This window comes from Oncorhynchus nerka, linkage group LG19 (assembly GCF_034236695.1).
Source record: "Oncorhynchus nerka isolate Pitt River linkage group LG19, Oner_Uvic_2.0, whole genome shotgun sequence".
Lineage (NCBI taxonomy): Eukaryota > Metazoa > Chordata > Actinopteri > Salmoniformes > Salmonidae > Oncorhynchus > Oncorhynchus nerka.
Window position 1 is genome coordinate 17,576,124 of NC_088414.1, and position 19,292 is coordinate 17,595,415.

General features: G+C 42.6%; 1 protein-coding gene across 1 annotated transcript; it reads right to left on the reverse strand.

Moving 5' to 3' along the window:
* Nucleotides 1-11,141: 11,141 nt before the first annotated feature.
* Nucleotides 11,142-16,106, reverse strand: LOC115101121 (transmembrane protein 132C-like). The gene is made up of 2 exons (XM_029620341.2): nucleotides 15,878-16,106; nucleotides 11,142-15,193 (listed from the first exon to the last, which is right to left on the reverse strand). Exons 1-2 carry the CDS (start codon nucleotides 16,079-16,081, stop codon nucleotides 14,135-14,137), a joined length of 1,263 nt encoding a protein of 420 aa, XP_029476201.1. The 5' UTR covers nucleotides 16,082-16,106; the 3' UTR covers nucleotides 11,142-14,134.
* Between the last annotated feature and the right edge of the window lie 3,186 nt (nucleotides 16,107-19,292).

Sequence of the window (19,292 nt, forward strand, 5' to 3'; positions counted from 1 at the left end):
AAGGACACAATTATTATGTCAATTAAAAATCATTATTTATAACCTTGTCAACATCTTGAATATATTTCTTATTCATTTTGCAACTCATTTCATGTATGTTTTCATGGAAAACACAAACATTTCTACGTGACCCCAAACTTTTGTATGGTAGTGTATGTGTTGAAGAGGGTGGGGCTTAAGCTGCATCCCTGTATCACCCAGCGGCCCAGTGGAAAGAAATGTTTCTTTGTTTTGGATTGATTGTCATTTAGGGTGTGCAGGGTGAATATGTGGTCTGTCGTACAGTAAATTGGTAAAAAGACCATTTGACATTTGCTCAGTACATTGTTTTTGGAAATGTCTGCTGTTAATGATAATGCAGAGGATTTTCCCGAGGTTGCTGTTGACACATATCCCACAGTAGTTATTGGGGTCAAATTTGTCTCCACTTTTGTGGATTGGGGTGATCAGTCCATGGTTCCAAATATTGGGGAATATGCTAGAGCTGAGGATGACGTTAAAGAGTTTAAGTATAGCCAATTAGAATTTGTGCTCTGTGTATTTTATAATTTCATTGATCATACCATCAACCCCACAGGCCTTTTTTGGGTTGGAGGGTTTGTATTTGGTCCTGTAGTTCATTCAGTGTAACTGGAGAATCCAGTGGGTTCTGGTCTGGTCTTTAATAGTTGATTCTAAGATTTGTATATATATATATGTTTTTGCTGTTTGCTCTTTGTTGTAGAGCCAAAAAGATTGGAGAAATGGTTTATCCACACATCTCCGTTTTGGATAGATAACTCTTCATGTAGTTGTTTGTTTAGAGTTTTCCAATTTTCCCAGAAGTGGTTAGATTCTATAGATTATTCAATTACATTGAGCTGATTTCTGACGTGCTATTCTTTACACCTTCACTATTACAGTGACACATTTTGTCCAGGAAATTGTATAGAAGAGAATACATTTGTTGTTGCCTAATTGTTTTTTTGTTGTAGATTTCCACACTCCTCTCATCTATGGCATTTCTTTATATTATTCAGTTCCTTTGGCTGTGATGCTTCACAGTTGAGCATAGCTCTGTTATTTTGCTGTGATCTGATAGGGGTGGCAGTGGACTGATTGTGAACGCTCTAAGAGACTATGGGTTGTGGTCAGTGATAAAGTAGTCTACATTACTACTGCCAAGAGATGAGCTATAGGCGTGCCTACTATTGACTATGTACATACCCAGTGTGCAACAGAGCTGCAGGTGTTGTGACCCATTTTTGTTGGTTATGTTGTTGTAGTTGTGTCTAGGGGGGCATATGAGGGAGGGAATTCTGTCACCTCCAGGCATGTGTTTGTCTCCATTTGTGCTGAGGGTGTCAGGTTCTTGTCCAGTTCTGGCATTTAGGTTGCCACACACTAGTATATGTCCTTTGGCCTGGACATTGTTGATCTCCCCTCTTTCCCAACTGTATTTAATTTATTTATTTATTTTGCTCCTTTGCACCCCATTATTTTTATTTCTACTTTGCACATTCTTCCATTGCAAAACTACCATTCCAGTGTTTTACTTGCTATATTGTATTTACTTTGCCACCATGGCCTTTTTTGCCTTTACCTCCCTTCTCACCTAATTTGCTCACATTGTATATAGACTTGTTTTTTTACTGTATTATTGACTGTATGTTTGTTTTACTCCATGTGTAACTCTGTGTCGTTGTATGTGTCGAACTGCTTTGCTTTATCTTGGCCAGGTCGCAATTGTAAATGAGAACTTGTTCTCAACTTGCCTACCTGGTTAAATAAAGGTGAAATAAAATAAATAAAAGGATGAAGAAGCTGTCATTGTATGGGGCTTCTACTGGGGGGGATGCAGTTTGCACACACGAGGCCATTTTTGTCTGTTGAGATCATTTCCTTGTTCATTTCTAGCCAGGTGCACAATGTTCCTATTTTGACTAATTTAATAGAGTGGCTAAGGTCTGCTCTATACCAAATTATCATACCCCCTGAGTCTCTTACCTGTTTCACACCTGGTAGTTTGGTGGATGGGACTACCAGCTCAGTGGGTCAGTCTCCTTTATACCATGTTTCTTGTAGGATGTCAATGTCTGTATTTCCCATTTCTTTGAAGTCTGATTTCCTTATCTTTAGGCCAAAGGCAGGTGACCTCAGACCTTGTATATTCCAGGATGAGATAGTAAAAGCTTTGTGTTTCATAGTGTCTAGTGTTGTTTTTGTGTGGTTTAGGCCTGGACCATCACAGTAGGTGTGAGCAGAGCATGTTGAGCATCTGATACATACCTCTCAGGTCGAAGGATGGGGCTTGGGCGGGTGAAAATGAGCGGTTTGGGCCTGTTGCTCTGTTCACGGCCTGGGCATGTCCTGCTGTCATGTTAAGGTCCTTGCTGCAGGGGCGATGGGCATGGGGTGGGAAGAAGGGGGAAGGGGCATATGTTTGATATGGGGGGCCTATATAGGGTGTGGCCAGTGTTTGCTTGGGGTGGTCTTAGCTGGTTGGGGTGTGGCTGGTGATGCTGTGGTCTGGGTGTAGGTCCTCTTGGCGTGGGTTCTCTCGGGGCAGGTCATTCAGGAGGGGCTTTTGCAGGTCTGGGAGGGTGTCTCTCTGGTCTGTGCGGGGTGGCCGTTGCTCTGTTGTTCATGTGTGAGGTGCTGGGGCTACGTTTGAGGGTAACATCCTTCAGGGTCCTGGCAAAAGTTGGGATTGCTGCTTTGTAGAGGTGGACCTGTTCGTAAAGGCTGTTCAAGTAAAGGGTGGAGTGATGTGCTGAGTGCTGTGGCCACCCTTTCTTGCTGGGCCCTGAGGTCATTTGTGCCCGTGTGAATTATGATGTGACTGGGGGACCCTAGGACATGCCTAGTGTTCGGGCACCAGAGTTTAGCCACTTTGTGGTTGGGAAAAAGTTTATTCTCTTGAATGTATTTGCCATTTGAGTCAATGAGGATTACAATCTATGGCTTTTGTGTCCTCAGTGGATGTGTGGGGGTTGTCAAGAGAGCTGTCAGAGAAGCTGACAGGGAGGCTGTTAGAAGGGGGTGGGGTCTATTGGGTTGGTGGGTCATGAGTTCTTTCCAATTGTGGTGTTTAGGTGTTGGTCCGGGTATGAGGTTGGCTGTTCTTCTGGCTTCGCTGGGGGACTGTCCTGCTCTCTGTCACACGTCAGCTTTGTCACCTCCTCTTTCAGTGCCATGTGTGCCTCTTTAAGTTCTCTCAGCAGCCAGCTCTGTCAGACAGCCGTCCATTTCCACCTTCTGCCCTCCGGGTGTCGTTGTGCTGGTCTGTTTTGTGGGTTTGTTCTGTCTGGATTGTGTGGACTAGTGAATTTATCCCTCTCAATGATGGAGGAGCAGTCAGTTGTGGGACCTGGGTGTGTTCAGTCCTGGGCGGGGACGGGGGACTATCCTCGTTTGCAGGACAGTTTGAAGAGGTGTGATAAGACTCACTCGGGATGGGGAAGTCATCACAGAGAGAGTGCTGCATCTGCTGTGCTCTCTCTTTGATCATGTACAAGTCCTGCTGGAACTGCTTGAGGATGCCCTGCACCATTACTGTCCCAGACTTGTACACGTTGACAGAGGTTGTTTCCATTTCCTCAATGTCTAGTATTCTGAGTTTCCACCCTGGGCCAATACCATCTGCCTTCATATATGGGTAGTGTGCTCTTATAGCACTGTGCCATGCCAGGAGATGGTCTGTGTTACTTACGTTCCCCTCTTTGTAGCAATCAGCAAATTGTATCTCTGGATTGTCCTCGATGAGCTTTTTTTTAAACGTATTCCGTGCAGTGATATTTTTAATATCCATGGGGTACTGTTTTGCAATGACCTCTAAATGGGGATAGGCCATGGGGGCTTCAAAGGCCTCGTGTGTGGGGGGGTTGTGAAACTCTCCTGCCATTGTTAGGCTCAAGAATATTCACACCTTTCACTTCATATTTCAGTGCTAATTACAGTTGCAGCCAGGTCTGTCCTGTCCTAGCAGCTTGGTAGCTTAGTAGCCTTATTTATTCAGCTTTATTCAACAAAATTACCTAGAGATTGTCTTTTACTTTTTGGCTTCAGAAGTAGTTTCAGACAGAACACTACTCACTCAGTTTTTTTGTTGGATGGTTTTTCCAGGTTCCACTGTGTTTCTTCTGCAGGTTTTGGGTTGTTAGAAGTTTTTTCTTTATAGTACTACTTTTTCGTACCTTTTTATGTACCTAGTAGTACACGATCAATGCACTGTCCACGGTCCTGAACTGAAAGTGCATTACCCTTAATACTGCCTCTCTCTCTCTCTCTCTCTCTCTCTCTCTCTCTCTCTCATCCTCCTCCTCTCTCTAGCTCATCCTCCTTCCTTCCTTCCCTCTCTCTCTCTCTCATCCTTCTTCCCGCTCTCTCATCCTCCTACCCTCTCTCTCTCTCACATCCTCCTTCCCTCTCTCTCTCTCATTCTCCTTTCCTCTCTCTCTCACCCCTCTCTCTCTCTCTCTCTCTCACACCAGGGTAGAGAGACTAAGTTCTGTCACCTCTTAGAACAAGAGATGAAAGCTTCTCAAGGCCCGGTTCTTCTTACATAGAAAAAGCTGTCCGACACCCGGAGATATCCTATTCTCTCTCTCGCCCTCTTTCTCTCTCACACACACACATGCACGCACGCATACACACGTTGCGTATCACTTATCAGTGTAACAAAAACCATGTCACGCCACTGTAGATACACACCGCTCACTTTGCTTTTCTTTCATCTCAACTTTTTCTTCAATTATGCAATTACAATACAAATCCCACGCCTCCCACACACGCCTCCCACACAGCACAACTGTTTGAAAGACTGCCTTATCCATGTCATCACTGTCTGATTTGTCCATATGTGTTATTGCTTGTGCACAGAAGTAACCTCGTAATCCCTTTTCACATCCATATGTTATGTTCTACAGTATATGTCTGTCTCTGATGTGTCTCTCCAACATACTGGCTTTGAACGATGAAAAGGACACAGTATCATCTGACATACAGATGATCAGTAGAGCACTGAGGTACCAGCAAACAGGAACACCAACATTTCATCAGAAGGACAGGTCTATATCATTTTTTTGGAGCTGCAAAACAGCATGATTATTTTGTATCAGTTGCTGTGATTTTATACCACCCCCAAAAGTGTGTACACAAAACTGTACACCTGAGTGTTGGTGTTTCTCACGGTATAGCAATGAAATAATCTGTTTAGAGACACTAATCACGCCTGCCAAGGCATTCTACAGAACCAGCCAAAGAGAGATGCTGTTCCAATAACAAGCATTGACAAGACTTTTGGCACTGTCTCAGTAGTCAACAAACAACGGCACAGAGGGAGAGAGAGAAAAACACATTTCCTCACACACCTGTTAGGTCAGACTGAGAAGATGTCTCTACCATGTCCAAGATCTGAGCTAGACTTTGTATTATGATCATACAGTAAGTACTCACTTAGCACATAACGTTCTGAGAGCAACATGTCTCTTAGAGCTGTTGGTTGTGTTGGTTGTCCTATGATTATTTTGCATTCAACCTTCCCACATAGTTCTGGGAATGGTCCAAGATACCCAGCTAGTCCATAACGTTCTGAGAACCATATGTTTCTTAGGTGGGAATTTCAGTACTTCAGCATAACATTTCCTACTGGGATCCTCATGGTTCTATTAAAGTAATGTTTCGAGAATGTTAATAAGGAACAACATTCGTCTGTGGGAATTTCAGTATTCAGTATAAAGTTTTCTGTATGGTTCTATTTAAAGTAATGTTAATTAGGAACGTTCAAAGAATATTCAAAGAATATTATTTAAAAACGTACATTCTGTGTGTTCAGGTGTGTTGGCTGTGCCCACTAATTGGCCATACCGGATCTTAATGTGCTTGTTTCCTATGGTATTTACTTGTTGTTTCCCATATTCTGTTTGAATACACACAAATTAGCAGCTTTGTATGAATTTAAAAAACGTGGCCTGCTAGTTCAAACCTGGTGGTGCAGTGGATTGATTCCATTGCTAGAGAACAAAATATCATAGGTTTGAATCTCCCTGAAACCATGCCAAAATAAAAAATACTTGTTCGTATGATTAATGCCTTAGCATCTTAAGTTCCATGCGTCCTATCTGAGTTCGAAACAGTTAACCTAAGCTAGCAGAGTTATTAAATGTCTTATTGAGACATGTTCTCAGAACATTATTTAGTTACCTTAAAATAACCTATAATTTATATTCTCAGAACATTAATTAATCCTTCCAGGAAAACGTTCAGGGAACCATATTAAAGTGTTTGTTTCACCTCCCCATGCAACCTAAAAATGTATGTCCGGTCAGGAAACCACATGGCTTCGTTCCCAGAACCACTTCCAAGGAACAAATGTGCTATCTGGATATCATCTCTCCAGACAGAGACTAATGAAAGACATGATACAGAACTTTGGCGACTAGTAACTTAAGTATTACTTTACTCTTTCACTTTTGGCTGGATGTGCATAATCTATGAGCAGAATTACCTCAATAAGCCTCAAAATTCCTAGTTTGAAAGTGACTGTTTACTAGAAGCTGTGTGCCACCATTTTCCCTACATTTTCCCACGCGTGGACCCGCCCCCTAGCAATTCGAGTTCCAGCCAATGAGCTTCAGTCCCTCGGCATTTGAGTGACAGCTAGCAAGATGCACACACAGGAGAGAAAGAGAGAGAGTGCAATGATGTGGTGCATATATCTGCACATATGTGACCGACAAGCTCAATTCAGTCTTATGTAGCATCATTTGAAATTTCGTTGTTTTTTTTACAGTGGATAAAGTAGAGACTCAGAGCTAGAACATTGTATATCATTCACTACAGTTGAGGAACAATGGGAAAGTAATTACGCTTTGAAAGTTGATAAACTTATATCCTCACTTTTGAGAAAATGGCTTTTAGTGTTTTGCAAAACCTACTGGAGAGCTCTTCTTTGTCTATACCCATTCAGCATTGTTCACACCCTCTAAAGCTTTAGCTCCACCCATCTCTTTAAAGGTTGATACGAGAATTCAGTCCTAACAACAGCAGTCAAGCACCCAAGCTAAATGGCTAATGTTGGCTAGCTTTCCAGACACTTCCAGACACAAATGAGGGAACAACTCACTCTGACAATTTTACTTGCCCTTGCAGAGCTGCTTAGGCTGTTTTATGTTATCCAGAGCATTGGAGACTGCAACTGTTGGCAACAATGTAATTATGTTTTTTTGCCACCTTTACTGACACCGGCCATATTCAATGGGTGTTGAGCATTCATACATTTGGCAGTTATTCTGTGCTCTGGCACACTCAGACGAGAGTGCACTGAAATCTTAGTAGATAGCCAGAGCGAATTTACCAGATACGTCTATCAACATTTGTCACAGTGACGTCATTAACATTTTATTGAAATGGTTACTTGCATAGTGGAGTATTTTGTTCAGACATGTATCTAGCTAGCTAGCTAGCTAGCTAAACAATGAACCATAATCCCAACTCATGACTTTACAACCCTGAATGAATCTGCAGGTAGCTAACCAACCAGGTTCAATGTTAGCTAGCCAACATTAGGCTATAACTAGCAAAGCAAATGGCTCTAAGATATGGATAATATTACTACACAGATCATACACGTAATGTTAGCTAGCTGACCTAACAACAGCAGTCAAGCACCCAAGCTAACTGGCTAACGTTGGCTAGCTTGCTAGCTACTTCCAGGCACAAATGAGAGAACAGCTCACTCTGACCATTTTACTTGCCCTAGCAGAGCTGGTTAGGCTGTTTTTATGTTATCCAGACCAATGGTCACTGCAACTGTGCTGCTGGCAACAATTTAATTATGCTTTTTTGCTAACTTTAGCTAGCTAGCTAGCTAACAGTACACTTTAACTTGAAATGAAAACTGCTTTCTGACTAAATTAGAAACGTGTAATATCTGAAAATGTAGCTAGCTAGACGATGGATGGACGCTTCTCCCTCTCTTTCACGGATGCCATGGTTGCCCTTAGTTTGAAGATGTAATCCACAGAGGTGTTTTCTCCATCTCCTTAGCTATCATACTCATACAATCTCCACTGATTTCAAAACTCGGTCCTTCAGAAAGTGGAGAGCAACACTTACGCAGTTCTACTATGCAATATGTTTTTTATAAAGCAGCGTTAGACAGGATTACCTATATATACTGACCAGCTCAAATATACAGAAGTACGCTACATGGCAGACCAATCCGAACTAATTTCTAGGCATGTCCAGCCCACTCATTATCTCTGCCAATCATGGCTAGTGGGAAGGTTTTTTTTTCTGTGGCTAAACTAACTAGGCTCGTAATTTAACACATATTCATATGTACAGATGGTATACAAGTTTGTAACTAAGGCACATGAAAGTTCACATGTTCCAGAAGGCATTTCTGCCAAAAAAGCATTTTGATAAATAAATAAAAATTTACGTTCAAATGACTCTCCTGTTAAGTAATGAAGGCGCGGCATACGCCTAGTTTCCTGAAACGAGTCACATATGTGACTTAGTTGCAATTTCCGGTGGAACACTTTTTGCTCGTGTGGGCTACTTTCAGAACTACTGTCTAAAAATGTACAAATGTACCGGAGAATCACTTTAATAGTGTTGGTCTGGGCCTGATTCTATCCTATTTCCAGGCAGTATGTACTGCCCTCTTGTCACATGCTCAAGCTTGGGCGGGTCTATCACTTCACTGTGATCTACTGTTCTACAGTTCTACAGCTGCACCATCGAGAGCATCACCACCTGGTATGGCAATTGAGCGGCATCAGACCTTTGGCGCTACAGAGGGTAGTGCATATGGCCCAGGACATCACTGGGGCCAAGCTTCCTGCCATCCTGGACCTAAATAATAGGTGGTGTCAGAGGCAAGCCCATAAAATTGTCAGAGACTCCAGTCACCCAAGTCATAGACTGTTTTCTCTGCTACCGCACAGCAAGCGTTACCGGAGCGCCAAGTCTAGGACAAAAAGGCTCCTTAACAGCTTCTACCCCCAAGCCATAAGACTGCTGAACAATTAATCAAATGGCCATTGGACTATTTACGTTGACCCCCTCCTCCATTTGTTTTGTACACTGCTGCTACTCGCTGTTAATTATCTATGCATTGTCACTTCACCCCCACCTACATGTACAAATGACCTCAACTAGCCTGTGACCCCACACACTGAATCGGTACCTGTACCTGAACCCTGTATATAGCCTCGTTATTGTTATTTTATTGTGTTACTTTAGTTTATTTGGTAAATACTTCCTTAACTCTTCTTGAACTGCAAAGGTGGTTAAGGGCTTGTAAGTAAGCATTTCACTATAAGGTCTACACTTGATGTAAAGCTTGATTTACCTCCAGACACTGACAACGTAGACCTAAGTACAGAAATACCATCTTAGATAAAATGAGAAACAGAAAATAAAACAGACCAACTTCTTCCACAGAGGGGTCCCTCGGAGGGGGGGGTGTTAGTGGCAATACCTCAATTAGGATCTCAATAAAGACGGGACCACAGGGAATAGAAGTGAACCACAAGCATCTAAAAACGCTGCGATTAATAATTTTCCTTCATGAACTCTACATTGTTTCTACATCTCCCTTGACACTGCAGGGACTTCCTCAGAGGGCTGCTTCATTGTGGTGCATTGTGCACAGGACTAGGATAAGGCAGTCTCTTATAGGACACTCCAGTGACTGTCTGCTTAGCTATGCCATGTTGACCCTGGGTAGAGATGCAACGTTGAGGGAGGAAAGAACAATAGCGCAGTCACAGCTGCATTAATTGCACTCGTCTAACTCATAAATCACCTCTCATACAAACACACACATACACATAGAAATACCCATTTGTACACACACGTTTGTACACGCATTCTCATCCACACTCTCTCTCAAACACACACCAGCAGACAATGGAAATCCTGAAAGGGCCTGCCAACTTCGATAGCTTTCACATAGTGCCTGTAGGATCCAACATCAATCCTGCCACTGATAGGAATGCAATATAATCAGATTCAAAAGGGGGGACGAAACATTTGTGAAATAACCACTTATCATGATGTATCACACAAGCAAAGCAAGTATAGGGTGGGAAAGTGGGGTGAGTTTAATCTGTTTTGGTGTTTTCATTAAACATAGAGGCCAGGATCAATAGAGAAAGAGCAGTGAGTAGCAGAATGAGAACTTGACTAACAACAGCAAGGTAGGCCTTACTTACACTCACTTCACAAACATGTGCCCTCTGCCACTTACTCGCCCAGGATTTCAAAATGGTCTACAGACTCATTAATCCCCACTCATCTTTCACTCGTCTCTTTCAATTCACTAAGAAACACTATGTTCCAGAAACACTTTACTGCTCTTCAAATGAAACCCAAATATTTTAGTAGAATATCCTCTAGCTTATTGTATCGGTGCAGTCTGTGGCCTCAAACACTCACAGAATACACACAGTCCACTGATTTGGATGAGGACTCATTGCTTCCCCCTCCCTCTTCTTCACAGGTGCTGCAAGGGGCTAGTGCTTCATTAGAACATCATTGACATCTGGGTTGTTGATAGAAAATGGCACATTAACATGTAGTAAAACTCGTCCCAGTAATCATTAATTAGCTTGCCCTTTCACAAAGGGGAGCCAGGCCTGTGTTCTCGGGGAGATATACTAATTGTCTAAGAGCGGTAAAAAAGGCTTTTTAATATACTAGAGCTGGAGATGGAGCTCTTCTGTCGTAGTGGAATCATAACATACAATATGAGAAGCATAAAAGTACATTATGGAAATAGTTGTGATACTCATCATTAGGGCCAAGAGCTTTTCCTGATCACATGACCTGACCAGAAAAAACTCAGGCTATAACACGTCTTTAGGAAAAAGTTAAAAAAGATGGTAATAGATGTCGTAATTGTAATGTTGTAAAACAACTCTAATGATTCAGCCAAGTTTGAAAGTAGTACTTTGGGAAGGCAGGCATCAGAATTACTTATTTTCCCAGCTTACTGTCTGGCAGATGCACTGACAGGAGGCCCATTTGGTATTTGATAGAGGGGCTGTCTGTTTGCACAAACGTGAATGGTCGGATGGGTACCTCATTCTGGCCAGATAGATAGAGGGATGAATTTAACGTCTAGACAAATGAATCACACAGAAACAGGAGAGAGAGGTATCACCTTTAGTTTTAATCAATCCAGAGGCCATTCTGAAAACATTAAGGGATGGACATCTATGGATCTGACTGATGGGAAAGGAGGGCATGGGGATATGGAGGGGAATATGGATAGGGAGAGGATTGGGATGTTGGAGTCAGGTGTTATGCCATGTAGCCGATTACTATTCCATCTAGAACTCAGCAGCTCATGTCATTGAAGGGAAGTTTAGTGTATCCGTATACTACTATCCCTATACTACTATTCAAATGGTTTAAATGATGTCATAACAATGTTATTTCAAACAGTTTGTGGTTGTAATGATGTCATTTCAACCAATTTTCTCCACTGGGATACTATACTTATCTACTCCAACCATTAGTTCTGATAATAGACCTGAACTATATTGTGTGTTAAGGTTTTATGGCTCAGTGTAATAATCTGCAGTTATTATGGTCCTTCTGAAAGATAAATAAATAGATCCAAAATGGGGATTAGAACAAGATATAAGAAATTATGCTCACCAACAATTACATGTAATGTAGGTTCAGAATTAAATTAATGACATAAGGAGTGTGAAAACCTACATGTAGGCTACAGGTTTAAACTAAATATTCAAATCAGTTGAGTGAATCAACAAAATAACAAAATAATGTGACACACATTAAGGAGGAGACATTGTTGTTGCTTTCTATTAATAAAGCGATAACGAAAGAAAATACAAGTAAAAAAGTAAAGGAGAAATACAAATAAAAAGGAAAAAGGAAAGAAAATTAAGAGAAAAATAATAATAATACCAGGAGCTCAGCTATAAAATGAATGTCATGTCTTTGACGGGGAGGTGTGTGAGAGATGCTTGTGTCTCATAGGGAAGACTGTGCAGTATGTAACACATTTAATTCTGATGGATCAACAGGAACTAAGCCAGGCTTGGGCTTTGTTTTCACTAACATGCATGTTGGTCTCTGGAGAAAAAAATGTAACTCAAAAAGATGGACAGACTAAAGAAATATGTACAAAAATACAGAATACTTTACAAAATGTTGTCTCACGTACTCCAAACCAGTATTTCTGCTTGACTTATTTACAACTTTGATAGCTTTGAACACTATTGTCATAGAATCTATAATTGCTTAACATCTGAAAATCTGAGAGCTTTATGTGTACGCAAAACAAATTGAAATTTTTTATGACTATTTTACAGATTTGAAGTATTTTCAGGGCATGACTAGAAAAAAAGCAACCACATCATATACAATAGTATAAGGAAATCATGATTTAAAAAGTTAACAAAGAGAGCTGTGCATGATAACAAAATGAAACACAGTGCATTCGGAAAGTATTCAGACCCCTTCACTTTTTCAACATTTTGTTACATTACAGGCTTATTCCAAAATTGATTAAATAGTTTTTTCCCTCATAAGTCTACCCACAAGACCCCATAATGACAAAGCAAAAACAGGTTTGGCAGGAATTACAGCCTTGAGTCTTCTTGGGCATGACGCTACAAGCTTGGCACAACTCTATTTCGGGAGTTTCTCCCATTTTTCTCTGCAGATCCTCTCAAGTTCTGTCAGGTTGGATGGGGAGCGTTGCTGCACAGCTATTTTTAGGTCTCTACAGAGATGTTAGATTGGGTTCAAGTCCGGGCTCTGACTGGGCCACTCAAGGACATTCAGGAACTTGTCCCGAAGCCACTCCTGCTTTGTCTTGGCTGTGTGCTTAGAGTTGTTGTCCTGTTAAAAGGTGAACCTTCGCCCCAGTCTGAGGTCCAGGTCCTGGTCTCTGTACTTTGCTCCATTCATCTTTCCCTCAATTCTGACTAGTCTCCCAGACCCTGCTGCTGAAAAACATCTCCACAGCATGACGCTGCCACCAGCATACTTCACCGTGGGGATGGTCATTTCCCAGGTGATGGGTGGTGCTGTCAGGCTTTCAGGTGCCTTTTACTGAGGAGTGGCTTCCGTCTGGCCACTCTAGAATTAAGGCCTGATTGCTGGAGTGCTGCAGAGATGGTTGTCCTTCTGGAAGGTTCTCCCATCTCCACAGAGATATAGCTCTGTCAGAGTGACCATCGGGTTATTGGTCACTTCCCCGACCAAGGCCCTTCTCCCCCGATTGCTCAGTTTGGCCGGGCAGCCGGCTCTAGGATGAGTCTTGGTGGTTCCAAACTTCTTCCATTTAAGAATCATTGAAGCCACTGTGTTCTTGGGGACCTTCAATGCTGCAGACATTTTTTGGTACCGTTCCCCAGATCTGTGGCACGACACAATCCTGTCTCGGGGGTCTACGGACAATTCCTTCGACCTCATTGTTTGTTTTTTTCTCTGACATGCAATGTCAACTGTGGGACCTTATATAGACAATTGTGTGCTTTTCCAAATCATGTCCAATCAATTGAATTTACCACAGGTGGACACCATTCATGTTGTAGAAACATCTCAGTAATGATCAATGGAAACAGGATGTACCTGAGCTCAATTTCGAGTATCATAGCAAAGGGTCTGAATGCTTATGTAAATAAGGTATTTGTTTTTTATTTGTAATACATTTGCAAAAATGTCTAAAAACCTGTTTTTGCTTTGTCGTTACGGGATATTGTGTTTAGATTGATGAGGAGAAAAAAAATATATATAAGGATGTAACGTAAAAAATGTGGAAAAAGTGAAGGGGTCTGAATACTTTCTGAATGCACTGTAAGCTTTTCTTTAATTAAAGACAAGGGAACAGACATCTAAACTAATTAAAGTGACATTCAAGTTCACAAATTCCCACATATCCAATGTGGTGTCATGGCAATTCCCACCCCCCACCTCACTTATGATCATCAACTATTACAACAGTTACCATGGAAACAACACTTGCTGAAATGTTCCATCTTGTTGTCATGGCGTGGTACAGTGCCAACCAGTTTCAGTAAAAAGCACCCCTTACTCCCTTCTTACTCTGAAGGCATTCGGGTGAGTTAGAGTTACTCATTTGTCCACAAAAAAATCAAGCCCTCTATACAATGTTTTTTGTAGCATTCTCGTTCAACCTCTCCATGTAATTCCGGAGCTCTTGCGAGTCCCCCAGCTCGATGTCCGGACATACCCACTTAATGTCGGTGGTCTGTCCGAGTGCCAGCGGGCTTAAAACTGGGCATCCGTTACTGGGCTTGATGTTGGCGAAGGTAGTAAATTTGACCCTCTTCCTCTTGGTGGTAGGTGAGTTGAGTGACTCGTTCCTGCCTCCCGGGCAGCCTCCCTGGGCACTGCCCTTCAGAACACCGCCATTCAGCAACTGGCTGCCCTCTTCCAGGGTGCTGCCCAGCTCATCCTGCTGCTGCTGCTGCAGACACAGGCCCTCCTCCTGGCCAAGCCACACCCAGTCGTGGGCATGGGGCATGGCCTCGGGGGCCTCCAAGGGCAGCTCTTTATGGCGGTACTTGAGGGTGTAGGAGATGCAGTTGATGAGGAAGACCAGAATGGCCAGGCAGAAGACCCCCAGTAGTGCGTACATACCGATCTCCAGGTCAGTGAGGCTGCGGCGTGATGACAACAGATCCTCGTCCGTGCTGCGGCCCCGCGGCAGCTCCTCCTGGGCAGGGAACTCAGAGAACCCCCCAGGAACTCTTCCGTCGGCCGACAGCCTGTCCCCATTGGGCCTCACCGGAATAGGGGTCTTGACTGTCGTGGCCCCCCGGTTCATGATCCCAGCCTCAATGTCAGAAATGGAGCCTCCGTAGTAGGGCGGGTCTGGTCGTGTTTTGCCTCCAGGGTGGCTGTATGGCTCCTCAGAGCGGCCAAACCTAACGCAGACATTTCCCACCCCGGCTGCCAGAATGGTGCGTCGCTTTGTCTTCTGGCAGATCTCTGATGATGTCATCTCTACACGCACCAGTAACCCCTGACCTTCGCCGTTTGCCACGATGACCGGCCACTTCCACTCCGCGCTGCGCCGTACCGATACCACCTGCTCGTCCAATGAGGTGGCTGTGAGCACAAAGTGGGCGGGGTCGTAGTGGTCCAGAGGAGTCATGGAGCCGTCGCTGAACTGGAGCCAGGCACTGATGAGGGATTCCTGAGGACACACACAAACACACATGAATACACATGCACACACAAAGACATTGGAGTTCTTCTATCATAAGGGTAAACTCCAAATAAACCTGTCTTAGTAGTGCTTCAACAAAACCAATCCCCACCCACATGTCTACTCTAAAACACCAACTCCCCATGGGACACATAACTACTGCAGGTATTAAAGGAAAGCATGCTTCCCTGTCATAATATAAAGTGCTACTATGTTACTACACAGTAGAAAATGGTATCAGCAGGAGTCTAATCTTTTCATCTTCATCAAGAGAGAAAAAGCAAGAAAGAGTGAGTGTAGAAGTAAAGAGGGAGTGAGAGAGAGAGAACCCCTGCAGATGTAAAGATATGTTTAAATAGCCTGTTTAAAAGCAGAGGAAGAAGAAGTAGGACTCTGCAGCTGTTCCTCTGAAAATATGTCATAGTTTCAGAAGCAGACATCTTCATTGAGATTAGATCAAAACTTTGACATTAGAAACACATCATATTCACTATATACTGTAGGATCAAATGGCAGCAAATGTGACTCCACCGTTTCCAGGTGAGAAAGTTACAGTTTAGCCTTACAGATGGCTCATATATCTCATATAATTCCCATATATCATTTCTATCTATGGGTGAACATATTATACATTTGGTGCATTAGGTTGCTGAGGCATGTGTGCGTGGTAACCTGTTTGAGTTTCTCCATGACTTCCTGTGTGGTAGCAGTGGCGACGATGGCCCTGTTACTCCCTGGGCTGAGCTGGAGGGACAGAGAGAGGCCAGACACCAGCTGCACTCCCAGCTCTGTCACGCTCACTTTGTCATCCAGAACCCTGACCATCCGCTCAGCCAGGATCGAGTCAGACAGAGGAGACATCACCTGCAACATCATACACACACATTAGTATACACACAGAGCCCCCTTTACACACACACACTTGTATTGGTTCACATCACCTGCACAAGCATTTACATTCAACCCATCATGATCGAAGACGTCAACATGACAAGAAAGAACATAATTGGCACTCAAGAAAGAACATAATTGACCTCCTTAGAGGAAACACCATGACCCAAGCTCTTTATTACTGTTCAGTGCTTATATGACCCAAAACAAGGTGATGCATGTACTTGTACCCTCAATTGCATCTGCGATCTGCCAGCCACACTCTCAAAGACGCACACATACAAACTCCGCCTGCGTCTGTCTGACTGGCAGTTCCCTGCCTCCCGGGGCTGCTTGAGATGTAAGCATGTAAATGTGTGCGATGAGAAGGGAAGCACTCCCATCTGCTCCCATTAGGCATGAGTCTCCTCTCCACCCTTCTCCTCTTCTCCACCACCAGCCCCCACACAGGCCCACGCCTCCACCCTGCCATAATGAACTGTCAGCACTGATCAGTGCCTCATCTGTACAGCAGTGGTACCCAAACTGTGGAGTGCAACCCCGGGGAACCCCTGCTGTACAGGACCACAGGCTAGGCCAACACACTTCCCATCCACAGCACCATACTGTTAGAGCTGCACGGTTGCATGCTCACCACATAGATAAACACACTGGGAACACACAGGGCTAGCCGTGTAGATCTGTGTACTGTGACACCTCTAGGGCTGGGTCATAGGTCAACATATGCTGTCATGATCATATAGGTAGAGTTACCTTGTTGTTATCTTGATGTTACCTTGGTGCGTTTAGGTCTATTTAGGACAATTTTATTATCTAAGTGGGTACATTGTGTCACTGGTCAGATTAAGCCAAAAGCTTTATCCTAAAATCCAACAGAACACATACCACCACATTCTCATCCAATGTCCTTTAATCTATTCTAGAATAAAGTGAAATAAAATAATCATTAAATAAAAGTAACTAACAAAGTCAGAGGGGGACATTATTTAAAAGGGATACTTCGGGATTTTGGCAATGAGGCTCTTTATCTATTTCCCCTGAGTCAGATGATACCATTTGTATGTCTCTGTGTCCAATATGAAGGAAGTTAGAGGTAGTTTCACGAGCCAATGGTAACTTGCATTAGTGCAATGACTGGAAGTCTATGGGTACCTGCTGGCATGCTATGACTTCCAGTCATTGTGCGAATGTTAGTTAGCATTGTCTCGCAAAACTACCTGCATATCCTCAAGATTATCTCAATATCAAAGAATTTGTGGGTAACGATTAAGTTATATACTGTGTGTGAAAAACTGGAAACTAGCCGTTATTGGCAGAGAGGTTTGAAACTCTCTTTCTTTTTGGTTTTATAACTAATTTACCTGGGGGTGTCACCAGGCAGGCCAAAACTCCATCCCACCAAAACAGGCTGAAATTTCAGGCGGTCTTTTCACCAGTGGAGGCTCCTCAGAGGAGGAAAGGGAGGACCATCCTCCCTCCTCCTAAATTTCATAAAAATACAAATTGTAAAACATTCTAAAAGTTATCATTTTTAGATAAAACTATAAACCTACAGTACCCGTCAAAAGTTTGGACACATCTACTCACGCAAGGGTTTTTCCTTACTTTTACTATTCTCTACATTGTAGAATAATAGTGAAGACATCAAAACAATGAAATAACACATATGGAATCATGTAGTAACCAAAAAATGGTATACCACCCCTACCTTGTCACAACACAACACAAACGCGTTAAGAAGAAAATACATTCTACAAATGAACTATTAACAAGCCACACCTGTTAATTTAAATGCATTCCAGGTGACTACCTCAATGTAGAAAATAGTAAAAAAATAAAGAAAAACCCTTGAATGAGTAGCTGTGTCCAAACTTTTGACTGGAATTGTAAATTAATTTATTAATACACACTGTTTTGCGATGAAGGTCTACAGTAGCCTCAACAGCACTCTGTTGAGTAGCACCATGGTGTGGCTGGAGGACAGATTGCTTCCATCCTCCTCTTGATACATTGACTTCAATACAAAAACCTAGGAGGCTCATGGTTCTCAACCCCTTCCGTAGACTTAAACAGTAACTATGACAACTTCCGGAAGATGTCCTCCAACCTATCAGAGGTCTTGCACCATGAACTGACATGTTGTCCACCCAGTCAAGGACCAGAAAATGAATATAGTACTGAAAGCATAAGCTACAGCTAGCAATCACTGCAGTGCATAATATGTGGTGAAATAGAGAGAGATAGAGAGAGTGTATTTGTTTTGCACTTTCAGTTTCACTTACTTAGCTAGCAAATGCAGCTATCTAATTTAGCCTACTCAAGCACCTTGCTCAAACAGAGGGATGCTGTGTTAATTATGACTATCCAACACAACACTGAAACTCTTTCAAGTCAAGGTAAGCTTTTGGTTTTATTAATTTATTGCCACCGGGGCCCGCCAGTGTAACTGCTAAACTGCTAACTGAGTATACACTATAACGTTATTGCATGATTGTAGCAGGTTTACTAACACGCTAGTTCTATTAGCTATGTTGACTATGATGTTACTTTAGCTAATATGGTGACAATGATGTAGGTAGTGTGGAGCACTTGATATGATATGGTTTGGCTTGGAATGTTTTTTTTGCCTGGTCATATACAGCTGATGAGTCGTATTGAAGTCCACAAACATTAGGGAAAAGGTGAGAGGAGGAGAGCGCATGGATGCGAGAAGGAATATAACGTGGCTGCTATGAATGTGAACTGTATTTAGCGTGACCCGAGGTGTATTCATTCTGCCGATTCTGTTGAAAAACGTTTCTTAAACGGTCTGTCAATGTCTGTCACCTCAACATTTTTTCTCGGCCTGTGTGCACCTGCGGTGTAATCTTTCATTCATAGGCTACGTTGTAGCAACCTCATGAGTGTCATGTAGTAGCCTAAACCTATCAATTAACTGTAATAGAAATAAAACCATGCTCATTAAAAAAAAAAAACAGCATTGACCACCACTGTCTTAGTATTATTCCAACCTCATAGTGTGCAAATATACAGTATATTAAACACAGGTAAATTATGTTTTACTGCACTGGGCCTTTAATTGCATCTGTTGGTGACATTGTAAAAACATGAATAACAAAACATTGAACCAATCAATGCTGCATTTGAAGCTTTCAGTAAGCTTTTCCCTGCCGTCGTTACTAATGGAAGTGTTAGG